This window comes from Sturnira hondurensis, unplaced genomic scaffold (genome assembly GCF_014824575.4).
Source record: "Sturnira hondurensis isolate 20B ecotype Veracruz unplaced genomic scaffold, ASM1482457v3 Scaffold0021143, whole genome shotgun sequence".
Taxonomy (NCBI): domain Eukaryota; kingdom Metazoa; phylum Chordata; class Mammalia; order Chiroptera; family Phyllostomidae; genus Sturnira; species Sturnira hondurensis.
In genome coordinates this window covers 19,783,236-19,810,002 of record NW_028093774.1, presented here as the reverse complement: position 1 = coordinate 19,810,002, position 26,767 = coordinate 19,783,236, and the positions used below count along the sequence as shown (strand labels likewise).

General features: G+C 44.3%; 1 protein-coding gene across 6 annotated transcripts in view; it reads left to right on the top strand.

The window, feature by feature from the left end:
- The window catches only part of TTLL5 (tubulin tyrosine ligase like 5), a 255,466-nt gene that overhangs the window by 202,363 nt on the left and 26,336 nt on the right, over positions 1-26,767 (top strand). For 3 of the 6 annotated variants that reach the window (XM_037031347.1, XM_037031345.1, XM_037031349.1), the window contains one exon: positions 12,832-12,914. In XM_037031347.1, coding sequence (XP_036887242.1) covers positions 12,832-12,879 — 48 coding nt within the window. In that variant the 3' untranslated portion in view covers positions 12,880-12,914. Of the gene's footprint in view, positions 1-12,831; positions 12,915-19,771; positions 19,894-23,405; positions 23,606-26,767 lie in introns of those variants that run through there. The other 3 variants (XM_037031344.1, XM_037031346.1, XM_037031348.1) reach the window with 3 other exon arrangements.

Genomic DNA, 26,767 nt, shown 5'->3' with positions numbered 1-26,767 from the left:
CCAAAGAAGTTGGACCCAAGAAGGAACACACCAAGGCACATCATAATTACATTAGCCAAGACTAAAATGAAGGAGAGAATCCTAGAAGCAGCAAGGGATAAGGGGACAGTCACCTACAAAGGAGTACCCATCAGACTGTCAGCGGATTTCTCAAAAGAGACCTTACAGGCAAGAAGGGGCTGGAAAGAAGTATTCCAAGTCATGAAATCCAAAGACCTACAGCCAAGATTGCTTTATCCAGCAAAACTTTCATTTAGAATGGAAGGACAGATAAAGTGCTTCTCAGACAAGGTCAAGTTCAAGGAGTTCATCTTCACCAAGCCCTTATTATATGAAATGCTAAAGGGACTTACATAAGAAAGAGATGATGAAAAATATCAACAGTGAAAGGACAGCAAACACACAGCTATTAACAACCACACCTAAAACAAAAGCAAACCAAGAGGACAGCTAGATCAGGAGTGGAACCATAGAAATGAAGAACACATGGAGGGTTAGAAACAGGGGGATGGGAGGAGGAGAAGAGGGGAGAAGGCACAGAAAATAGCATAGATGGTAGGTAGAAAATAGATAGGGGGGAGGGCGAGAATAGCGGGGGAAATATAGAATCTGAAGAAGTTGAGACACGTGGTTATAAACTAAGGGGGAAGAATGGTGGGGGAGGGAGGGTGCAGGTGGAGGGGAATGAAGGGGGGAATAGAACAACTGTAATGGTATAATCAATAAACTATATTTAAAAAAGAAAAAAAGAAAACCAAGTAGAACAAGGCAAAAAAATTTTAACTACCCAAATTGGTTCTCAGAGAAGTAGGGTACACGAGTAAGCCTAGGAAGCAATTTTAAAATACTGTCTCTCAAATAGTTTTTGAACCTTTCTTCTGAAATATGTGGAGACTTTCAAGTGCCTGCAAGATNAGAACAACTGTAATGGTATAATCAATAAACTATATTTAAAAAAGAAAACCAAGTAGAACAAGGCAAAAAAATTTTAACTACCCAAATTGGTTCTCAGAGAAGTAGGGTACACGAGTAAGCCTAGGAAGCAATTTTAAAATACTGTCTCTCAAATAGTTTTTGAACCTTTCTTCTGAAATATGTGGAGACTTTCAAGTGCCTGCAAGATCCACATACTAGGACATTAAAGCCTTCTGCAGTTCGTCCTCTGTTCCTGTCTCCGGACTTCCCTGTGCCAAACTGCCCCCTTGCAGTCTCCTCTGCTGTTCTTCCCTCACGCTCAGGTCATCCCCCCTGTATGGGATGCTTCTAGCCTCTTGAGTCTAAGTCCTGCCTTATATTCAAGATCAGGTTTTAATTTATCACCTTGATGCAGCTTTAACTGCCCCATCTTTAGTTTTTCAGCTGAATCTACCATCTACCTCCTCATCTTATTTTTTTCTTTATATGTGTTCTGCTTCCCATAAATTTCTCAGGGACATATACCTTGTCTTCACCATTTTATTGCATATAAAATGCCCACTATGCTATGCATTGCTCTGGATGTTGGTGATGACACCAGTGGACAAAACATACATGAGCCCTGCCTGCTTTTACAAAGTTTGGTTTTGAGAAAGGAGATAGGTTCAGGCCCCTGCTCCTGATAAAGCTTATATTCGTGATGGGTTCTCAGGAAATGGTGCTGGTGGTAGTGATATAGTTTTTTGCATCAAGGATCACTAAATAACAGTTATCGTTGATTGTTTATCCTATGTAGCGTGTTGTGAGAGGAAGTAGAAAACAATTGCTCACAGCCCAAGATTTCCAATTAGATTTGGATCCTGGTTCCTTCACTTAATGGACTGTCATTTGGGAATACCTCTAAGCTTCTGTTCCATTATCTGTAAAAGATTACCTACACCTTGGGGTTGTTCTTAGGATTAAGTGAGATCATGTGTCTCCCCTGACATACAGTAAGTGCCCATGCACACTAGTTGGTGCCATTGTGATTTCTGCTGCTGTTGTTTCCTATTAAAAGAAATCGTGTTTTTGTTGTTAGTAAGATGATATTCATAAGTGTGACTTGGCTCTAGCTAGCAAGGCTATGGAAATTCAAACACATTCTGATTTCCTGAACACTAATAACTATGGTGACTGTTGAAGGCAAAGGCTTAGTTTCAAACAAAACAAAAGATTAGACTTGGACCTACTGACTTCCAGTCAAGTTGGCTCCATAAGTTCACACTTAATATTCTCCCTCGGCTTTAAACACGTAGCCGTGAGAGATAAAAAGCTTAAAGAAGAAAAGTGAAAGGACATAGCTGAGCTTCAAAACAAGGGAAACATCTCCTTTGGCCTCAAAATGTGCAGAAATAAATGAAAATCCGTGAACGAGGCTGGGGCGAAGGAGGCTGGAGGATAAGCTTCCTGAACCCTACTTTGGAAGCAGGCAGCAGCAGCCCTGGCGGCATACTGGGGCCCGAGAGTGCCCTACCTAGGAGGAGAGATAAAACCAGGCTCCTTAATCGAAAATTAAAAAGTGATTTTTCAACAGGGGATGATGTTGGTGACGTCCAGAGTCATTTTTGGTTTTCATAACACGGCAGCTGAGGGTGGGGAGTTGCTATTGGCATCTAATGAGTAGATTCTAGAGATAATGCTAAACAACCTGCAAAGCACAGGTCCCCTCAACAAAGAATTACCCAGTATAAAATGTCAACAGTTCCAAGGTGAAAAAAAAAAACATGAGCTAAAAAGAATGCAGTGGGCCCTGCTAATGGGAGGCTGATAAACAGACATGGACCTCCTCACAGGAGACTCTACGCCTGCAGAGCCAGGCAGTGATCGCGTGCCTTGGCAGCTGTTCATGTCTCAGAGCTCATCTGGATTTCCAGATTCCACTGAGGCGAGGCCACCAAAATAACCACTGTGTAGTCTGATCCAAACTGGGGTTCAAGGGCCTGGGTGGGGGCAACTACAAAATCTTCAGACAGGGAGGGGTGAGCAAGCAGAGAGACAAGGAGGAAATGCTTCCTATTCGAAATGAGCCTGCAAACCAAAATTCCAAAACCCTGGACTAAATGCCATACTCAGAAAGGTTGCCAAGAAAATCAACAACTAGAACGTGAATTCCTTACAGATGAAATTAATATTTCTAAATGGTCAGACGTGTTGGATTCTGTGCCAAGTAGGCATGTGTGTGGGACATGACGTGTGGCTGATGGGAAGATCAGTAGAGAGACATGAGGGATAGATGAATAAGCCATCCTTCAGAAAGTATTAACTGAGAATTTTCTAGAATCAAAAACATGAGTCCTCAGCTAAAAATTTCATTCCAGGCACCAAAATAAATGCACCTCTAGACACAGCATAGTGAAACTGCAGAACGTCACGTACACCTGAGAGGAAATGCACTGAAACTACTCAGAGAACTCCAGCACTCTCTCCTGCAGCAACAGGGGTGGAAGGCAAGAGCGATAGCTTCAACGTGTTCAGTAAAGTACCTTTCAGTCTAGAGTTTTATACATGGCTAAACTGTCATTCAGGAGAGAAGGCAAAATAGAAATAGTTCGAAACATTTAAAGTCTAAGTGTACAACCCATAAACCTTCAATGGAAGAACTAGGAAGGACTGTAGGATGAAAGTGAACACAGAAATCTTGGGTAACGAAACAGTGAAGTACAGAAGTTTTATACAGTGTCAGTGAGTACTAGTGACTATAAAAATAATTGTTGGTCTGCTTTAAAAAGATAAAACACATTTAAGAATGCACCACCAAAGTTCAGGGAGAAGAATAGTCAGTGGATAGTGAAGGTATGACAGGTCTCTGTCAAGTTTAAGGGCAAGACAAATACTGAATAGCTTCACCCTTTCCTAGGGAAACAGGAGCTAAATGATTGGTGTGTACAGTCTGTAGCTTTCAAACCAACAGAGGGGGACAAAAAGGAGTGCAGAGACTGAATCCAGTTGAAGGCAGGAAGATCTGGGGTGGGGGTAAGGAAAGGAAGAGGATGGTAAATGGAAAACAGAAACTAAGATAATAAAAGTGATTCCAACTGTGAGTAAGAATAAGTTTTAACAGGTTGTACTCTTCTATTAAAAGATTATCAAATTGCACTTGTTTCAATGTTCAGTTACAGGCTGCTGTAAAGAAACATCTAAAGTAGAATCTCAGAATGACAAAGAATTGGAAAATGACAAATCAGGCAATACCAATTAGAAGGAAAATTAGTACAGCAGTGGATGGAATAGAATTAAGCAAAAAGTATTAGTAGAAATAAAGAACATTACTAATATGTACTTGCAACCTTAAAATGTATAAGTTAAAAGATGACAAAATTATAAGGAAAATTGGAAAATTATCATTATAGTGGATGATTTATTTAAATATACTTCTATTAGTGTAAGTCAAAACTTTCTGAGGATTTTGAATATTTGAAATGCAGAATTAACCATTTTCCTTAATTGACTTTTAGTCTTATTTGACCACCATTTATAATTTTAAAAATACATCTTCTATGCAACCCAGTGAAATATCTGTAAGATATGAAACAGGAGGTTCGCAAAATACTATTCCGTGTTGTCTTTAAAATGCTGATTGCCCTCTGAATGTTACAATGCCCTTATGAGTCACAGGTCACAGCCTGAAAAACGAATAACCGTGCACGGTTCCCTGCATCCAAAAGGGAGAATATGCATTCTCTTAAGTGTATGTGGAACATTTACAAAAACTCAGCACACACTGAATGTCACATATGAAGACTCCACACACTTCAAAACACCAGTATCAAATAGTTCACACTTTTTAACTACAATAAATACACTGACAATGGAAATAATACCAAGGTGTTTTTTAGAGGCTGTTTGGAAATTTAAAAGATACAGAACATATACTCCTGTGTGAAAGAGGTAACCATAATAAAACACTGAGAACTGCATGGCTACAAAAGTACAGTGTAAATCTGCGGGAGAGCCAAAACTGCACACAAAGGCGACCTTCCGTGTGTTTACAAAATAGACAAGGACTGAAAATAAGTGAGTGAATCATTTAATCTGAAAAGCTAAAGAAAAGGGAAAACAGTGTATCAATGGAAGTAAAATAAAAACACAGAGCAGCACATGGGAGAATGTAAGAGCTGTGCCTCTCACCGTGTCTGGCGCGTGGCGCCCACTCAGTCCTGGCAAAGGAGTGCGTGCAGCCGACGCCACAGCAGAGGCGTAATAAAAAAGAGACAAGGCCCACATAAGTAACTTTAGGAGTGAAAAGGAATATGGAGTATAGTGGACTAGATGAAGTGCAGTACATTTATAAAGTGGAACCCTACGCACCACTGCTGCACAGAAGTTGGCTTCACTAAATGTTTCTTGAGTTTGGACGCAGACCCAGATTAGTAAGGTTCTCATTGTTATTTGCCGAGGATCAGCATATTAGGTTCTGTTGCTGGAACGTGTGTATAATCCCTGGACTGATTGATGGGGAGGGACGCACGTACTCCTACACCTGTGTGCCCGTCGGTGGGTTGTAAGGAAAGTTGTAAGATCCTTAATCTGTGAGCAGACGTTTTCCAGGGAAAGTCCGTGTTCTCTTCTTGGAATGCAGTTCGTTAACCTAACTTGTGTCTTGGGATTTCCTCTCTCCTTTGGGAATTGAAGGAGGCTGGTTATACTGGTATTTTATAAAAATGGTGAAGTTTGGGGGTGACTCTTTTTAGGACCTTCACAGGTGCCATGGTGTCTCTGCCACAGCCCTGGCCAGGTCAGCATCTCCAGCCCTGCTTTCTCTGTAAAACTTTGAGTATTTTCCTTTTGTGAGTCCTTCCTCCTAAAGAAAGGTCATCCCTGATGTGGTGGCATGAATCCAAGATCAACTTTTGCTAAACCATTGGAATAGAAAACTCGTACCCCTGTGTTAGAGATGTGGGGAGCCTTGAAAAGAACCCGAAGGGAAACAATGTAGCACCAAACCACAGTCAACCTTGTGAAGTAATGAACAAAACAGATCTTAAAGAAAGGATATCGCTTTCAGAAAAGTTTCCACTGATCAAAATAGTAGGGGGGTGGGAGAGAACAATAAAGGAACTAAAGGTTCACCAAAGAGGCATGTCAGAAAGAAGCCTTACCGGAAAGATGGATAATGGGGATCCTGCTCACGTGAACCCTCCTAGATGGGCACGGACAGTGTGTTGTGTAGGCCGGCCCCCGGTGTGGTCTGGTCCACATGCCGGTGGGATTCCTGGCCAGCCATTTGATCAACTTGTGTTCCCTATTTTGAGGCTTGCCCTGAAAAAAATCTTTCAAAATGGTAAATGTAGGCAACATTTCAGTTTATAGAGATTATTTGTAATGCATTTTTGAAGTTTCTTTGAAAGGCCTGGAAGAGCTGTTGCCCCTTACTCAGAGTAGGAATAGTCCTGTGTCCAGCTGTTCCTTGGGGTTCGAAAAAATGAGAGGGCAAGAGAAGTAGACAGGAATGGAGCAAGTGAATTGAATGCTGGGTTAGGGTATGTTCATTTCATATTTAAGGAAAGTCTGCAGAGACTAGCTATAAACATGCCCCTACAAAAAGAGACTGCCTGGTTGAAAAGAGCATGTCACTATTAATGAAATGCTAATTCTTTGTTGCCACTATGCATGGCTACATTTCTTCTCTCACTTTTTAAGTGGTTCCGTTAATGAGGAAGCCTGCCCTTCAGCAACTTTTGACAGTTATAGACAAATTCAGACTCTTCTCTGTAGATGAACAAAGCCCATTACCACAGCTGAGATTGTACTGAGCCTCTAACTCTCAACCTTCGGCTACATCCGACACTTTTCCATCTCCTAGAACGTGTACCACTTCCATGAAGAGCAATTAAGCACACTTAGAGGGCCAGATAGCCACATCTAGTGCTCACAGATAGGGTTCATATGATATAAAGTTAGTGGCATTTTTCTTTGTTTTAAAAAAATTTAGGCATGGCTGGTGTAGCTCAGTGGATTGAGCACAGGCCTGCAAACCAAAGGATCGTGGTTTGATTCCCAGTCAGGGCACGTGCCTGGGTTGCAGGCCAGTTCCCAGTAGGGAATGTACGAGAGGCAACCATACATTGATATTTCTCTCCCTCTCTCCTTCCCTTTCCCTCTAAAGGTAAATAAATAAAATCTTTTTAAAAATGTATTGATTTTAGAGAGAAACATCAGTTAGTTGATCCACTCAGGGAATCAATGATTGATTCTTTTTTAAGTATATTTTATTATGTTATTACAATTGTCCCAATTTCTTCCTCCTCTTTATCCGCCCCCCTGCATCCCCCTCCCACCAACATCCCCCCCCCCCCGGCCCCAGTTCATGTCCATGGGTCGTACATATAAGTTCTTTGGCTTCTCCATTTCTTATACTATTCTTAAACTACCCCTGCCTATTTTGTACCTATCATTTATGCTGCTTACTCCCTGTACCTTTTCCCCGATTAAGCCCTCTCCCCCTTCCCACTGATAACCCTCCATGTGATCTCCATTTCTGTGGTTCTATTCCTATTCTAGTTGTTTGCTCAGTTTGTTTTGTTTTTAGGCTCAGTTATTGATAGTTCTGAGTTTGTTGTCATTTTACTCTACATGTTTATCTTCTATTTCTTGGATAAGTCCCTTTAACATTTTATATAATAAGGGCTTGATGATGATGAACTCCTTCATCTTGACCTCATCTGGGAAGCACTTTACCTGCCCTTCCATTCTAAATGAAAGCTTTGCTGGATAGGGTAGTAGGTCCTTGCCTTTCGTGACTCTAATACTTCTTTCCAGCCCCTTCTTGCCTGCAGGGTTTCTTTTGAGAAATCAGCTGACAGTCTTATGGGAAGTCCTTTGTAGGTAACTGTCTCCTTTCCTCTTGTTGCTTTTAAGATTCTCTCCTTATCTTTAATCCTGGGTAATTTAATTATGATGTATCTTGGTATGTTCCTCCTTGGGTCCAGTTTCTTTGGGACTCAGCTTCCTGGATTTCCTGGAAGTCTGATTTCCTTCACCAGGTTGGGGATGTTTGTTTTCCTTCCTTATTTTTTCAAATAAGTTTCCAATTTCTTGCTCTTCTCCTTCTGGCACCCCTATAATCCGGATGTTGGAACATTTACAGATGTCCTGGAGGTTCCTAAGCCTCTCCTCATTTTTTTGAATTCTTGTTTCTTCATTCTTTTCCAGCTGAATGTTTATTTCTTCCTTCTATTCCAAATCATTCATTTTCCAAATCATTGATTTCTTCCTTCCTTTTCCAAATCATTGATTTGAGTCCCAGTCCTTCACTGTTGGTTCCCTGTGTATTTTTCTTTATTTTACTTTGCACAGCCTTCACTTTTTCCTCCATTTTGTGACCATACTCAACCACTTCTGTGAGCAACCTGATTACCAGTGTTTTGAACTCGGCATCTGATAGGTTGGCTATTTCCTTGTCTCTTAGTTCTTTTTCTGGAGTTTTGATCGGTTCTTTCATTTGGGCCATATTTCTCGGTCTCATCACACCTGTTACATAGTAGGTGGTGGAGCCTTACGTATTCACCAGGGCAGGGCAACTCAGGACACTGCGTTGCTCCTTGGTATGTGGTGGAGGGATCTGAGAGGGAACAATGCTGCTTTCTGCCAGCTTTCAGTCACTTCCTCTTCTACCCACAAGCAAATTGGGCCCTTCTGGTGCTGATTCCCAGGTGGGTGGTTTTGTGTGGGTTCTAGGACCTTGTGGGTCTCCCCAGTGGACTCTCTTATGAGGCTGGGAGTTTATCCCACGGCCACAACCCCCACAGGTTTGTATAGTCAGAAATTTTAAGGCTTTATTTCCCTGCACTGGAACCCTGGGTTGTGCAGTCTGTCTTGTTCCCTAGTTGTTCCTCCTGGTTTGTCCACATGCAAATGTGGGACTGCCTGGTCCACCAGCCGCTACCTTGCCTACCCAGTCTGCCACCTTGCTGCGCCTGTCCTCTCGGCCCCAGCTGCCTTCTCCACCCCTCCTACTGGTCTGGATGAATGTTTCCTCTTTAACTCCTTGGTTGTTGGACTCACAGACAGTTTGATTTTCTGTTGGTTCTAGTTGTTTTTTGTTTTTAAATCTGTTGTCTTTCTTTCAATTGTGCGAGGAAGCAAAGCAAATCTACCTATGCCTCCGTCTTGGCCGGGAGTCATTGCCTGATTCTTGTACATGAACTGATCGGGATGGTGCTCTGGGCTCCCTATCCTGGGCAATGGTGATTTTCTTGTCCCATCTTTTCAGTATTTCTCGCTGTAAAACTCCAATATTTTCATACCTGCAGTTCTTCTGAGTTCATTGCTAGCCACCTCTTTATATTCCATGTGTACTGTGATCAGAAAACAGCAGGTGATGGAACTTCATTAGACACACATTTAACTTTGCACATTCAGCTATTCAGAGGAAAAGAGAAAGTACAATTTCAATAAAGTGGCCGATTCCATTTGATGTTGCACTCGGGGTGAGCTAGGAGATGTGCCGCTGCTCCAGCCAGTCTCGTTGCCCACGAGCCTGCCTCACAGGAAGAGCAGCCCACCGTGCTCTGTGTTACGCTCCTGCTCAGGGATGCGTTTTCACAGCATGGCCGCTCGCTACAAGCCAGCTGCCTCATCTGGTGCACAATCGAAGCAACAGTGGTTCACTCTGATGCCGGCAGGAAGAAAGTGTGTGTGTGGAATTTATTGCGAGATTGTCCATCTCAAATGAGACCTTTCTTCCTAGGGAATGTTAAGAATGATTTTGACTCTGCAATTCTGTCTCTTAGATTGCCAATCAGTTACCTTTTGAAGTTAATAAATTGCCGTTAACATTCCATTTCTGAATGTCTTCTGCTCATTCTTCTACAGTTTAGCGCTAATGGTCCAAACTGAATTAGAGTCCATGAGTCATTCAGTTTAGTATTTCTGTGTGTGGTAAACTTATGGTGAATGCAAAGGTGGTCAGTGTTCCTAAGTAAAGGTAACAATACTAATAGTTGTTTATTTAGCAATTAATAATTGCTAACTTAATATAGCTTAATATAATATCAGACACTGTGGTAGAATGTGCTTTTCATCCTTCTCATTTAATCCTCAACAGCCCTGACTTAGGTCCTTTTATCCTGATGTTAAGACATAGTGACTAACTTAGAGACAACCGAGGAAACACATGCATGTCCTCCTGTAACAGGTGTTCCCAGGCAGGCGGCAAAGAACCCTTGCAGGAGCAGGTCAATGAGTGCTAATTAGCACACAGGCTCCAGGCAAGCTGGATTGCAAAAGTTCTCATTGCAGAAGTTGGAATGTATTTTCCTGAGGAAACAGTGTTATCACAAGAAAAGCATATTTGCCCATAATGTACCTGGAACGGTAATAACACAGACCCACACTATTTTGTGTGCCAGTGTTGTCATAGAAAAATTCACTCAGCATTTCCTCTTGGAAGGCTGTGAAAAGGGAACCCTGTGCTAGAACAGTAGAGTCGTTAGAAATGTTCAGGTGAGTCGGGCGGCTCCCAAGGCCTGTGATGAGAGCTGATGGAGGAGTGAGTGGAACTGGGCACAGAGGGGACAGAGGGCCAGGAGGCTTCCCGGAGAAAACAGGAGAAAACGAGGGTGAACATAGGGAGGCAGTTCCGTGGGGGGGAGGGAGAAGGTCAGAGTTCGGGCGCCCAGGACTCCGCTAGGTCTGACCTCTTCTGGATCTTCTCAGGTGTGGCATTTGTTTCTCCTGACCCCAGAGTTTCACCCGCTGTTTCCCTGTTTACTGCCGACAGTCAGGGTTTCCCTGTGAAACTGAGACTGACCCCATCCCCGACTCCTATCCCTGTTGCCTTTTTTTTTTTCGCTCAGTTTCTCCTAACTCAGGCAAACAGACCCAAGGGCTTGTAACTTCTATAAAAGAAAGGTCTCATCCTAGGCCCTCCAGAACTTTTCCTTTTTTACTTGGACCTGGAAGAACAAACAGCAGCCTATGGGTGCTTTGGGCATTTCTTTGGGGTGGGGGCAATCCAGAAGGAACTGAGATAAAATGCAAGAGCATTCCAGATATAGGTAACCAAGGGTGAATCTTGTGGGGAAAAGGAGAAACCCGGTGCTCTTTTCTCTCTTCTTTGCCTCTGGGACACCCTCAAAATGAAAGTGGAAAGGAGATGGTAGGTAGGGACCAAACCGCAGCTTGGCGGTGTGGGGCCAGGCAGGGGTGCAGTGTAAGACATGTGATCCCTGCATCACTGCTGGGGTCTGTTCTCAAGGCGCATGTCTCCCTCAGTGAGGTAGGGACCACCTGGGCACCTGAGCCCCCGCCAGACTCCAAGTGGCACTCATGCCGCCTTCCTCCTTGCCCACCAGCCAGTGTTTCCCTGGCTTGCCTGGGGGCTGCAAGAAGCCCAGGTTCCCAGGCTTTATCCCAGGCTCGCTGATGGGAAGCTCTGACCAAAGGGCCTGGAAGCTGCGTGGTGAACAAGTTTGCCAAATGCTGCTCCTCTGCCTAGGCCTTTGCCTTGCTGGTCTGTAGAGGGGCTGGCACGTTCTGAGCCCCTTCCTGCCTCAGGACCATTACCTATGAGACCTGTCCGTGAAAAGCCCTATTCTTGGCTAATGCCTACCTTTCACAACTCCATGACTGCTGAAATAGGGTTTCCTCAGGAAGACCATCTAAATCTGCCCCCTCCCCCGCTTCATTCTCATGGCTCCTTGTACTTTGTTTCCTTAACATTTATTGTGCAGTTTGTATCATATGTATTTGCTTAATGTCTGCCTCCTCACTAGCACGGAGCACAAGGGATGCTTAATAAATAGTATGTGTGCGAATGTATAAATGGAAGAGTAGTGTGTGAGAGAAGGGGACTGAGGGTTGGGTTGGATGCTGCTGAACAAATAAGGACTAAGCACATGAAAACTTCACTCTCCTATGTAAACTTCTTACACATCAACTAAAATCAAGGCAGATGAACCCAACAAGTAAGTTTATTTATGGGGGAAATGGGGTCAGATTATTTCAAAAAATAATTATTAAATACCAAATGTATGCGCAATGTAATATGGCTACAGCTGTGTGTAAGACTGGTACAATCTCTGTTTTTACGTACTTACATTCCAGCCAGGGTAACAGATGTAGTGCGACCAGTTACAGTTACACAATTACAATTGTGGTAATGCCATGAAAGAATTACAGGGAGACCGTGATCTGTAGGGCATCAAGCTAGTCATAGAATTTCTCAGACATGGCTGGGGAATCCAACACACTGTCCTGTCTCTTGTCAAAGTTGGCGTGAGGGGGGGTGCCCCTATATAATGGTTCCTGAGCCTCGGCACCATTGACATCTTGGGCCAGATCTTTGTTTAAGGGCACTTTCCAGTGCCTGTAGGAGGTGTTTAGTGCCGTTCCTGGCCTCTCCCCATTAGATGCCAGAAGACCACACAGTATGACAGCCACAGATGTCACCCTGTTGCCAAGTGTCCATTACACAGGGGTAGGAGAGGCAGCAAAATCTGTCCTTCCTTGCTTCTCCTTGAGAACCACAGCTCTACATACAACTTGGCTTTTTTTAATGTCTTTGTTTACTTATGATTTATCCAAGTCAATACTGGTAACTTTATTCAATAAACAAGTGTTTATTGTATGCTTATTAGGTGCCAGACACTGTTCTAGGTACTACAGACATAGCAGGGATCAAAGCCTGTGCTTTCTTGAAGTTGCACTCCAGTGGGGAGAGGTGGATAATGCACTTTAAACTGTGCATTATTTCAGAGGAAGGGAACAGTTGGTCATAGAAGGCCTCTCTGATGACATGTCATCAAAGTCTTGAAAAAAGCAAGAGAATGAGCCACATGAGAGGGAACACCAACAGCAAGAAGCAGAGCCATTGGAGGGCCTGTACTTGATCTTGCCTTTCCATCTACATGTCTAACCAAGCTGCTTGTGTTTCAGAGGGTCAGCCATGGAAGGGCAGCCGAACGGACTCCAGAGCATCCTTAACTCTGCCACATTTGTACCCATCGCCAGCTCCTCAGGTGAGTGGGCACAGCAGCCGTCCTGACTGCGAGGGGGGGTGCCGGGCTTGTCATGTTCTCTCTCCTGCTTCCAAAGAGAGTCTAGTTCAAACCCTGAAGCGCAATGCCGGCTTTCAGGCTTTTGCTGCATTGGCAAATGGGCATTTTTGTTACATTCTTCTTTAAAATGACATTGACAATTTAGGATTGAATGGTTTTCTGGATAATTTGGGGTAGATGAGATTTTTCCAGTCTGGTAGGACCCTATCAGATTTGCAGCATTTAGTAAAAAAATGCCTGCATTGGACTGGTGTTGTACTGTTCTTATAGTATTTCCACCTGTAGTATTTCTCACTAGTCTTCACAACAGCCCTGTAGGTTGGATCCTCTTGTCCCCCGACCCCAGATGAGGAAACTGAGGCTTAGACAGGTGAGGGGCCTGGAGGAGATCATACACGGACGCAGAGCCGGAGCCCTGTCCTCTGCTCTCAGCCCCATCGCGCCAGCAGCGCGGTCTCACCAGGCATGCTCTGAGGGCCCAGAGCCTGTCCATGCCGAACCTACATGAAGTTTGGTGGCACTGGTCCACAGGCAGTAATAATTCTTAAAAAATACACTAATATGTAACCAGAAAACTGAAAGAAAATCACTTGAATTCAATTCAGATATTTATTATCAATCACTTGCTATGGAAAAAGTAACATTCTGACACAGGGATGCATACATGGCGAACGAGGCAGTCACCACTGTCGGGGAACTTCCAGGCTTGGGGCCGGGGGAGAGGTCAGCAGGGAGCAGCAGGCACTGGGGACAAGCGGAATCATGGCAGACCACGCTGGCTGAGCGCTCGCTGTGTGTCGGGCACAGTAGTGGTTGTCTTATATGTAATGCCACATTTGTTCACAAGGCAGGCATGTAACACAGGAACCGTATTCAGTGTTTTACAGCAGAAGAAATAAAGGCACAGACAGAAACAGAAACATGTCTGAAAGTTCATAGCCAGTAAGTGGTGGGGCGGGCTGTATTTGAACCTGAGCAGCCTGGTCCAGGCTCTTTAGGGATTTGGAGGGCTTGTTAGAGGAAGAAACGTCTGAAGCTGAGGTTTGAATCTGAACAAGTCAGCCAGGAAGGAGTGAGTGGTGTGGAGTGGAAGGAGGTCTAGGAAAAGGGAATGACATGTGCAAAAGCTGTGTTCTGGAAGCCCTCGTGTGTCAGTGCACCCGGGGACTTGGCATGAGCGGGGAGTGGCTAGAGAAAAGGCAGGTAGCAGCAGGGCCAGGTCATGAGCTGTGTGGGGCGCTGGGTTCTGAGGGCAGTAGGGCGCCATCGAGGAGTGTGTGCAGGGGGAGGCAGGTCTGCGGGTGACTTAATACACCTTAAAATGATGATAGGACCTCCAAGAAGCCTGGTTTCTTTGACTGTAGCATGGGGATAATTACATTCATCTCATAAGCTTACCATGAGGATTAAATGAAGCAATATGTAGAGAAAGGTTCTATAACTACACCTGGATAAGGTAATAATATAAAACTATAAAGATTTTATTCTGCACTTAAAATCTTAGAACCTGAATTCAAGAAATACGTGGTGGGTATTAACTTGCCCCCCCCCATCCCCCATGCCTCAAAAAAAAAAAAAGAATTACCAGAACATGATAATTACTTTTAAAGAGATAGCATTTCTACCTGGAACTGTTAGGGTTAGGAACTGAGAGGGGCGGATAAGAGAATTAGGACCTAGTTGGGAGGACATCCATTTGATATGGCTGTTAGAGTGCCTTCAGCACTTCAAATTTGCTGAAGCAGGTGAAGTTTACAGCCTAGATGGGGGAGTCCAACCTTTGGAGTCTCTGGGCCACCCTGGAAGAAGAAGAGTTGTCTTGGGCCACACATTCAATACACTGTAACACATAATCACAAAAAAATGTCATTATGTTTTAAGTAAATACACGATTTTGTGTTGGGCCACATTCACAGCCATGTGACACCCATGGGCAGTAGGAGGCCCCAGGAACCTGGCCTCTTTCATTTGCGTGTCTAATGGATAAATAGTGAACTGAACTTTTTGCGTGGACTCTGGCTGAGGAAGTTAGGAATTTGAGGGGCCAGGTGGGTCAGACTTTCAGCATCTTGATCATGAATTGATACTTACTGACTGTTGAAGTTACTTAGAAGATTTTGTGGTGTTTCTACCGGATTTGGTATTAGCATAAAACCACAGAGCAAAGAGAAGTCACACTTCTCCCTGGATTCTTTTTTTTTTTTTAATTCGTAATGGGATGTTTTTTACATTTTATTTTTATTATATTTTGTTATTATTTTTAAAGATTTTATTTATTTCTTTTTAGAGAGGGGGGAAGGCAAGGAGAGAGGGAGAGAAACATCAATGTGTGGTTGCCTCTTGTGTGCCCCCTAATGGGGACCTGGCCCACAACCCTGGCACGCACCCTGACTGAGAATAGAACTGGCGACCCTTTGGTTTGCAGGCCCATGCTCAATCCACTGAGCTATGCCAGCCATGGCTATATTTTATTGGTTATACTATTACAGTTGTCCCAGTTTTTACCCCTTTGCCCCCCTCTTCCATTCCCTCAGGTGATCCCCACACCATTGTTCATGCTCATGGGTTGTGAGCACGTAAGTTTTTTGGCTACTCCATTTCCTATTCTTTACTTTACAGCCCTGTGGCTATTCTGTAAGTATCCATTTGTACTTCTTAATCCCCTCACTGCATCACCCATTTCCCCATACCCCCTCTCATCTGGCAACTATCAAAACTCCATATCTATGACTCTGTCTCACTTCTTGTTTGCTTTTAGTTTGTTTTTTAGATTCAATTGTTGACAGATATGTATTTATTGCCATTTTATTATTCATAATTTTTATCTATTTTTTAATTAGTCCCTGTAACATTTTATATAATAATGGTTTGGTGATGATGAACTCTTTTAGTTTTTTTCTTGTCTGGGAAGCTCTTTATGTGCCCTTCCATTCTAAATTATAGCTTTGCTGGGTAGAGCAGTCTTAGCTGTAGGTCCCTGCTCTTCATGACTGAATATTTCTTACCAATCCCTGCTAGCCTGCAGAGTTTCTTTCGAGAAATCAGTTGACAGTCTTATGGGAACTCCCCTGTAAGTGACTAACTGTTATTCTCTTGCTGCTTTTAAGATTCTATCTTTATCTTTAACCTTTGGCATTTTAATTATGATGTGTCTTGGAGTGGGTCTCTTTGCATCCATCTAGTTTGGGACTTTCTGTGCTTCCTGGACTTGCATGTCTATTCAGCAAATTAGGGAAGAAATTCCCTAATTAGGAAGGAATTCCCTAATTTCTTTCATTGTTTTTCAAATAGGTTTCCCATTTCTTGCTCTTTCTCTTCCTCTGGCACCTCTATGATGTGAATGTTAGACCTCTTAAAGTTGTCCCAGATGCTGCTTATACTGTCTTTGTTTTTTTTTTATTCTTTTTTCTTCTTGTTGTTCTGATTGGTTGCTTTTTGCTTTCTGATGTTCCAAATCATTGATTTGAATCTTGGTTTCATTTACTCTACTGTTGTTTCCCTGTAAGTTGTTCTTTAATCAGTGTATCCTTCGATTCTCACTGGATCTTTTCAATGCTGTTGAGGTCCTCACTAAGTTCCCTGAGCATCCTTATAACCATTGTTTTGAACTCTGCATCTGATAGATTGCTTGTGTCCATTTTGTTTCATTTTTTTCTGGAGCTTTGTTCTTTCATTTGAGCCATGTTTCTTCGTCTTTTCCTTTTGACAGTCTCCTTGTGTTTGTTTCTCTGTATTAGGTAGAGGTGCTATGAGTCCCTGTCTTGGTAGCATGATGTAATGTAATAAGTGTCCTGTAGCGTCCAGTGGCACAGCCTCCCCTATCACCTAAGCTGGGTACTCAAGGCATGTCCTTCAAGTAGGCTGAGTACATGCTCTTGTAGTTGAGCCCTGGTTGCTGTTGGCAGGTTAATGGAAGAGATTTACCCAAGCCAATCAATTGTAAAGATTGGCAGTAACCACTTACCACCAACCTCTGCCCTTTGTGGAGGATCGGCTGTGCAGGGGCAGGGTGGTGGTGCAGGCCAAGGCCAGCCCCCTCCTGTATTTTGCCCCGAGTCACCCTGCCTGAGATGATGAGCAATCTGAGATGGCTGCTACCTGTGCTGGGCTTGGAGATTCCTAGGCAAAGCCAAGCTGTGAATCTAGGCTGGCTGCTAGTACTGGGCCTGGGACTCACTGAGGCCAGCTGTTGCTTATTTGAAAGGATTTAAGAAGTTGTGAAGCATGAGCCAAGACCAGCCATTCATATGGAAAAGCTACTGTTAATAGCTGTAAGCTGGGCAGGACAGAGCCTCAGGGATTCTCCTGGGAGGGACAAACAAGGTTAGCCAGGTTGAGGGAGTATCACATATGGCACCCATGTGCTGGCTCTGTGGCTCTGCCTGCCTTTCTGACTGGGAGAAAGCTGTCCCCCAGCTCTCGCCTTGATGCCAGACACTTCAGTTCCTTCCCGAATGCCACTGGTGCCTTTCAAGCTGCTACCCCAGTGCTGGAGCTCATAGGGAGTGAGTCTGATTAGGTTCATATGTGGGTTCTTTAAGAGGAACTGCTTGGGACTGTAGCAGTTTCTTCCACTGACTCAATCCCTGCTGGTTTTTGCGGCCAGAAGTTGTGGGGACTTATCTTCCTGGCACTGGAACCCTGGGCTGGGGGGTCTGGTGTGGGGCTGGGATGCCTTGCTCCCGAGATAACCCTCCTGAGTTTTTACCCACCACACGTGTATGTGTGACCAGCCCATTCCGCCTCTCCGCCCCTCCTACCAGTCTGGATGGATGTGGTTTCTTTAATTCTGTAGTTATCAAACTTCCATTCAACTCAATTTCTGCTGGTTTTGAGTGATGGGTGGTCTATAATTTGGTTGCAATTCTGATGTGGTTGTGTGAGGAAGCGAGTTGTGTCTGCCTATGCCACCATCTTGACCAGAAGTCCTTCCCCTGGATTCTAGTATCTCCCTTTTCTCCCTCTTCTACTTCAGATGAGCACTTCTCACCTTGTTTAGGTCGCCTGCTGTTTGTGGCTCTTGGCCTCTGCAGCCCCTTGAATTTGTTTTTAGTCTATGACTTTTGCGATGTTCCTGATCCTTACGCACCGACCCATCTGTGATATACTAGGTTTAGGCATTTTCCGTACTTCTCAATAAGCGTTTTACCTCAGCAGGGTAATAATAGTAACGAACCCCGTTGGACTATTTATACAGCTAGTAGATAACTACTTGGCACCTCATTGTTTCAGCAACAAATCGTGTGTTTTTCTGTATCATGCATAGACTTAAAAAGGGTTCAGAGGGTGCCCTGTAAAAAGGAGAGTAGGTTGTTTCTAGAAACATTGTTTTTAAACCTACAGAAGGGAGAGCAACTCCATAGTAAGTCAAGAAGTTTAGACATCTCTATCAGAGCTGGGAAGTCTATGACTACACAGGAATCGCTAAACTGACTTTGGAAGGTATTTAGCCCCTGTCTGGTCTACTCACCATAACTTGGTGGTTAAATATGGTTATTAATGAGCCCATGGATATAGCAGAAGTCTGTTTCCTGGTCCCTTGACTCTTTCCCATGTCTGGCCAACCGGGTCATAAAGCTCAGTGACTTTGTCCTCAGGCAGCCTGAGTGACAGAGCCGCTCATCTCAGTGTGCTGCTGGAAGAACTCCATCTTTTTGCCCTTGAGGTGGCGCAGTGACATTTTTACAGTGAACATTGAAGGCGGTAGTGAGTGGGAAATCTCCTAGCAGAGTGCCTGGAATGCTCCGTGAATGGATTGTTTTCCTTGACTTCCTTACCTCAGGCTGTAAATTCTACATATTTGGGCTATGGAAGGGAAGGTACAGACTCAGCAAATTTGGAAATTTGAGAAGGAAGCTGTAGTGAAGGCCTTTGGCTCAAAGCCTCCTTTTTAACCGTGGTGCGCTTCTTGAGTTCTGAAGTGGTGATGGCGAACTGAAATAGCAGAGAGAGAGATTAGGCGACTGGCATTTCTCTCATGCTGATTCGATAGTGTCAACGACCATTATTGTCGGGGTCTGAAGCCGCACCAGCTGCTGCATCGCTGCCCCTTGGTTTCGGCCTAAGCCTCTCCTGTCCTGGTGTCCACCTCTCCCTGCCCCACGCCCCTTTCTTTTTATTTTAAGCTCTCAGTGGTCCATGGTTGGTAGAAAAAAATCTTACTCCTTTTTGAAAACCCATGATGGGTTCCGTTTACAAGAAGGGAGAAGCCAAGTGTCCCTGTTAAATGTATGGTATTTCGGTCCCTGGTAGAGTAGCTTTGTGTTCTCAGCACATCAGTGTGACCCTGCCTGCCCACTTCATTGTCTCTCAGTGACACAGCAAGAGAAAGGGACTGATTTTAATATAAGTAAACCCAGTGGAGCTTAAACCCCAGGGATCTAGAAATCACTTTAATTTTCAAGTGAAAGTATTTGCCCAGCAGCTGTCAGTGGAACAAGCTGTCTCCACCATCAGGTGCTTATGTTTTTCACCATGCACCTGCAGTTGTTGGAGGTCCCGAGTGCATCTCCGGAGTGGGTTAAAAATAAAAATTAGTAAAGCCTTCGAGATGCTCTCCCTAGTGTCTAATAATCTTTACTGTTCCCCCAAAGTCCTTCTCTCCCCAGAGCCCGAGGGACAGGAACTTGGGTTGGTTACCCACTCTTACGTAGTCAGAAAGCAAAGGAGAGAGCACGGATTTGGTGTCCTGTAGGAAGTGGGGTGGCAGCTCCTGGGAGAACGATGATGCCCTAAAACCTAGCTTTCATTTTGACATCTAGTCCTTTTAGCCAAGATCAAGTGAAGTGTTAAGTAGGGATGTTTTTTACATTTTTCAGGATCTTTGGAAACTCCCCAAGTTATTTTCGCCAGATCCAAACCCTTGCCCATACAATCTGGAGCCCTGCTACAGTGGTAGGACAGAGAAAATCAAAGTCGGTGAAGTCAGGGCCACTGTAAGGTAACAGTAAGAGCCTATTTTTCATTCTAACTTGCTGACTTCGTGCTACAGCAAGAGACTCAGTAGCTCTCAAGAGAAGTGATAGTTTCTCAAAATGACGAGGAAATTGGGACTTTATAAAAACCAAAGCTCAGAAGGACTCTCCAAAACTGTGGGTCAAAGTTAAGCGGTAACTGTCTTGCTTCTGTCACGGCCTGCCAGTAGGTGGTGCTGTGGCTGCAATAAAGTCCCTTGCTGTTACTGGGGCTTTTGTTTAAAAATAGGGGGACCTCAGCACCAATCAAAGAAAGACACTAAAGCCATAACTGAGTTACAGGTAAAATATAACAGACGAAACTGAAAAGCGTAATATTTAAAGGTCAAATTTCAGTGCCATGATTATTTATGAGTGAAAGCTTTTAAAGTAGAGTTGGGTAGTTGTGAATTGGACATTCAGATAATGGGAGACAAAAAGAAACAGTTTTTTTAACAATTAGGTTTTTAATTTTTGATGAGGTCAATTAATAAATTATGTTTTTTCTAAGTTATTTAAGGTAGACATATGCTGTCGTTGGCAACAAAACAAACTCTCACCCCCCGTCTACCACCCATCCAAAAAAGAGCTTCTGCGCAAAGGGTTGGCCTAACTTGACCTTGTGAGGCTGTAGGCGCACTTCATCAGCACTGCCCTAGTGTTTTGTTCCCAGCGGTGGCCTTCAAAGTTTTCCAGAAAATTCTGTGACACCGCAAGGTTTTGATGATTCCTTTCCTCTTCGCTCTACTCTACACTCCAAAGCATTAATGGCACACTGCTATGAGCTTAATACTCTTCCTACCTCTAGAGAAATATTTATAAACTATGTGAGAAGCATCATTCATCAAAATACCCCAAGAGAGCAAAAGAGGGAGGAAAATTATTTACCCACCACAGGATTCATTTACATTGGATCAGAAAACTTCAAATATCTTTTCCCGGCCCATCTAAACTCTTTCCAAGAAGGAATGAGAAGGGAAGGAGCCCCAAACCCGTGGCTTGATCATTTACCGAAGTGTACCAGAGAAACTGAAAACAACTAGAATTCTATTGGCAATACTTAGCTAATGGTACTTTAATTCTGATAGGAAGCAGCTTATTCAATAATGAGAAAATTAATAAAATACAGAAAAACTGAAGCGAGTAGGTCCGTATTTCCTTCAAGAGACTGGCAGCCAGCAGAATGAATGTGACATTGAGCTCCAAACCAAACCAGTGTCCTGCCAAGAAGAACTAATGTCCATCCATTCCCAGGACTGTGGGCCTTGGACCTGCCAGAGTTGTGATATCACTTTCCTTGAACCTATTTTATTAGTATCCCTTACAGTCCGCTCAGAACATTACACAGCCAAACAGGTCGTCAGCAGAGAAGCCTTGGGAAAGAGCCTACCCTTCAACACTTAAATCTCTGTTGCAAGCACAGCCCTGCTGAGCCTGAGCTGCATATGTAAGCTGGGGGTGGGTAATGCTGCACTTTGTAATTAGCTGAAGGGGTGAGCCCACACACCAGCTGTGTATGGACTGAAAGGACAGCGTAGGTCCAAGGGCCTCAGAAGTCCAGCCTCCCATGGCGCTGCACAACTCCTGGGAGGCGCCAGCGGCAGACCCACCAGCCTGGCAGATGGCAGTGGCAGTGGGCTGCCTGTCCTTGAGCAGGACAATGAGGTGGTTTGCAAGTGAGGAGGCAGAACCCCAGAGTCCACAGCCCATCCCCTGAGTGCGTGTCAGTGCACCGTAGGTGGAACCATGTTGTAGAAGGGCCCATTGCAGAGGCCCCTTCCTTCACAGTTAGGAAGGAACCGCTGTACTGGGTCCTAAAGCTCTTTATATGTGGGTCTAGGGAGGCAGTCCGGTTAGAGGGAGGATTCCACGTGTGTTCACAGCTTGTTGAGTAAGGCTGAGAACCCATCAGGTGTATACCAAAGAATAGAGGGAGCTGCGTGTGCTGGAGGACGCTGGGAAAACAGCCTGACTGGACCCCTCGTGAGCTGCCCCTGGCCAGTGTTGCGTTTCAATACATACGTTCTTCTTTCTCTTCTTAGATTCTGTATTGTCTCTTTGGCATCTATGCATCAGAGAGCCAGTTATACTTTCTATATTTTTGATGCTTCGGCATTTGTAGGGGTGGGGGGCTTACAGGCCCAGGGAGCCTGCCCCACCCAGGGCTAGCTAGCCAGTTTCTAAAGACAGTAACAGCTTTCCCAGGAGCATGCCTTTCGTATGCAAGCCACCCAATTCCCAACTTTATATCCCCAAACACCTTCTTAAGAACTCTCACAAGGTAAGCCAAAATTTCCCTGGCCCTAAATCCCTCCAGGGCGAAGTACCAGGCACCACTGAGAGGCCTACAGCCCAGAGCACACCAGAGTTACTCAAACCAGCCAGTGCGAGGCTGTTTACCCTATCCTGCCTTGCTTTTCCCAAGGAAACCCCAAATAAGGTCCTGGCCTAGACTGTCCCTAGCCCCTGCCTTCTGTCTCCTGACCACACTGGAAATCATGCTCCCTGCCCAGTCTTGTTCTCGTCTTCTGTGGCTACACCAGCTTCACCATACTGCACCCAACATGTAAGTTCTTAGAACAGACATGTTGGTAGAATGGCTTTAACTTGCAGTCTAAGGAACCAGGAAAAAATCTGAGTCAGTTAGGCCTGTATCACCTAGTTCTACGCAACTGCGTAGTGCTTCCTTCATCATAGGCTGTGTCACACCCGTGACGTTTTACCAGTGTGTATTTTGCCAGTCTCAACCTGGCTGCAGCCACACAAGAAGGTTGTGGATCCCTCTACATGGCAGAGTTGCCTGGCTGCCAGCCATTGAAATTTCATGCTTTCCTGTCCTGAGGGCTCCTTCATTTAGTAACTATTTCTTGCCTTCAGAAACCACACTAGTGTAGCTGAACAACCTGGTTGGAAGTGGGGAAGGAAACAATTGGCTTTCAGTTTGGGGGGGTGGGGAGGTACTTCTAAGAAGCCACCCAAAGGGGGTTCATTTGCGTTAAAGAAAACCAGGGAACTCTGTTTCTGAAATGGACTACTGAGAAAGATAACATCTGAAAATTGAGGTTGTCTTTTGCTGAGCTGGCAAAGTCCCAAGAGAGGAGTGATGAGTCTTCGATTGTTAACAATCACGGCTTTGTTACAGAGATGAGGGAAGTGCCATGGCCCTGTCTCAGATTACCTTTCTGTTACAGAAGCACACACACCTCCTGGAAAAGATTCCTGGCAGCCTAAGTTGTTCGAGTTGTACCTACCACGGCTTCTTGTATCAGATATGTCCTGTCCTGTGTCATTTCCATTTGCTTTGGGTGGGAAAGATCCTGTTTTTTCTTGTAGTCCTGAACTGGGCAAGTAACCAGCGTAGCATTGCCTTACACTGTGAGTCTTATCACTACAAGTTACCATCTATACTCGGTGGCCATCCGTCCCATGTTGCTGCAAACATTTCAATGAGACGCTTGTTATAGGCACAAACTTCACTTTGCCATCCTTCCATCCTCAGGCCATCATTGCTCCTGAAAGTTCTGAATAAAGAAGGCGACATGCTAAGCCATGCCTGTCTTTGGAAAAAGCAAGTGTTGCACATGGAAATCTTTACAACTCCACTTGCCTGGTCTGTGGAATTTGAACTGGGACCCAAAGAGCGTGGGCGTGGAACTGCAGGGCGTGGGGAGAGGTGGCTTAATGCGTGTTGCCCTGTTGACACCATTGGCTTTGATATTGACCCTTCATTCTTTCTAATTATGATCAGACAGAAAAAGGCTCAGGTTCTCTTAGGTTCCCAGAGTGAAGAGCATCACTGGTCAACGTAGAACAGCAGCGTGCTACACTTCTTTGTCCTCGTCCTTCAGACACGCACGCATTTCCATTCAGGGCTGCCATAGGCATCAGGGGCCTCTTCTCCTGAAACCTAAACCCGCTCACTAGCTGTCTGGTATCAGGGAGGAACAGCTTGGATATGCAGGGTGTCCCTTTGGCTACATCCATAACACATAGCAGGTATCCCCAGTCTAAAACAGAGATAGAACCGGAAAGCCAACCCAGTTGTAAGATGATGAGGAGAAGAAAAAGAGCTCATTAGAAGCTGCTATGCTGGTGGTTTTTGTTGGTCTGTTGTTCTTAGAGGAAGCACTCGCTTTTACATCCGTCGGACAGAAAGGTGACTGAGGGGTTTCCCCCTTTCCTTCACTTCTGATGTGCTCCCTACAGAAATTAAGACATATGAGAAGCCCAAATGAAGATATTTTGGAATTTAGCAAAAGCTTTTTACCTTCTTATGACTGAGCTGTAAAATTTATTAGGTAGTGAATTGTTCATAGTTTTTAATCAGATATGGGAACATGAAATCTTTTAAACCACAGCTCTATTTTAGAAATATGACTCCTCTCAGGCCTTCTATTTTATATTTATTCATCCTTCCTACTATTCTCAAATATAAATCACCATTATGCATGTTACATATACTTACCCTTCTCTTTTTACGCAGAGAATTTGAGTTGCCCAAAATAGCCTTTGTTATCAGGAGTGACGCCCTCATATTGGCTCGGTTAACAAAGTCGTCCTACATAAACTCGGGAAGGGACAGTCTCAAGAAGCAGGAAAACCTGCCGCCTTGCGTGGGATCATGGGCATCTCGGGGGCTGCCCCGTGGGTCTGTTACTCCCTCCCTGTGGCTAGCCGGTCTCCTGAGCCTCCATTGTTCTCTGGGTTGATAGCTCTGTGTACTTATAACTCGACCTCTCTCTGTGGGACTGTTCCTGTCTCCGCTTTTTGCTCTCAGCTCTGAAAAGACAGAATCAGAATGCTTTGCAGTCATGCATCTAGTGAAGTGCCCCTGGTGTGCAAAGCGAAAGGAAGGCTCCTTCCTTCTGGACGTGCCAGCCTGCTACTGGTGGGGCGTGATTATGTGCTTCTAAACTGCCAACTCACTCACCGCTGGCAGCTTTCTTCAGGTGGGACTGTAGTGCGCATAAATCTGAAACTGTAAAGCCATGTGCGATAAAGTAATAAAATACAAAGAGAAAATCGAGGCCAAAACCAAGATATTTCAAATTTTTCAAATAGAGGGCCAATAAAATTACTATAATTGAGTTTAAATTTGGTTGTAAGTCTCCTAATAGGCAGGACAAAAGGAAAGCATGATAAATCAGAGTATATAGTTCTTATTTTAAAAAAATAATCTGAAAGAAAATTAAGTTTTTTCCCAGCTCTTCCCCTATAAGAAGTATTTTACATGCTTTATTTTATATGGAGGACACCGAAGGAAGTAATAGTGCCCACAAGCTAACACAGTGGTGGGTTTCACAAGGCCACTTTTCAGCATGACCTGCGCAAAGGCAGAACAGCCTCTATCGGAGTTGGACACCCCCGATAGAGGAGTGGGTGAATTGTATGTCTTAGTCCTAAATATAACTTCTGCCAATTGACTGCTTGACCAGAGCCAGCTGTGCTCCTAGCTGAGGACCCAGATGCCTAGTCTTTTATGTTACTGGTTGAAGGTACATCTATACACTCTGGAAAGCAGGCGCAGAGGTAATTTCTTGTGAAAACCGTGGAATCCAAGCCCTACTCCCGCCCCGTCAGATGGCACGTTGGTTCTCTGTTCCTTTACTTACATATCATTTTCTCTGCCCAGGTACTACCTGCCTCCTCTCGCTCCCTTCCTTCCCCAGATAGCTAACGCCATTCGTCCTCCTTTTCTCCTTTCCAGCCTCGCCTGTTCCTACCCCCAAGTGAATTTAGATGCTTTTGACTGTGGTCCAGTGGAAGTCTGTGATTGACTTATCTACTCTGGTATTTACGACCCTGTAGTGACACAAGAGCCCAGGTGGCAAACACAATGTCCTTGGGCTGAATCCGGCCCTCCACCTGTTTTGTCCAGCCCGGCACCTTGTTTCTACCCCGCAGCAGCGCTGCTGTGGCCCCGGTGGAAGTGAGTTTGACATTCCTGCTCTAGAGAGTACTTGGCTGTGCCCTCTCTCGGCTGTAGTTGCCTGGGAGACCGATGTGCCTCTGAAACCCCTGGGCCTGGCACAGTGCCCAGCATAGTAGGGACTTAAGAAATTCTGATGGAGCGGGCGAATGGTAAATTATACTCTCTTGCCAACACCTGTCCACATGTGCAAATCCTTCCTATTCTCTAAGTTTTGTCTCCTGCAGTTATCTGTATAATTATGTTTATAATTGTTTATTTTTATAATTATTTATAAAAATAATTATAATTATTTTTATAATTATGTTTATCCTACTATTTTTTCAATCCCTAGAGCATTACAATTTATATCTCAAAGGTTATCATGTGTTGTATTTTACCATCTTTTACCACTACTCACTTCTTGGGTGAACTGTCTCTTCAATAAGACCATAGATCCCTTGAAGGCAGGATTACATTCTGTATGTTTCTCAACTCCCTGGCAACACCCAGCATGCATCATTACTTTGTAATATCAGCCCTAAAGAAAAGACATAACTACATAATACGCATAAAATTTTTCTGGATTGTAGTCTGTTTCCTCTTTTATCCTGGCTTTACATGAAATGGCTAACCTAGTATTCTCAGAAACAAAACTAAAGTTCTCTAATCTTACCTTGTATCGTCCCTTCTTACTCTTGTTTCAAATTCAGTGCCATGTAGCAATACCCACTATCAAATACCTAACTTTTATAAGAATTCTAGAAGGTAGGATGAAAAAAGCATAACTCACTGTTTTCATCTGCTTCCTTCTTGAACTGATTAATCATTTGAATAAGAGAAGACCTAGAGCCCTGGCTGTGTGGTTCAATGGACTGAGTGCTGCCCTGCAAGCCGAAAGGTCACCAGTTCAGTTCCAGGGCAGGGCACATGACCGGGTGGCAGGCCAGGTC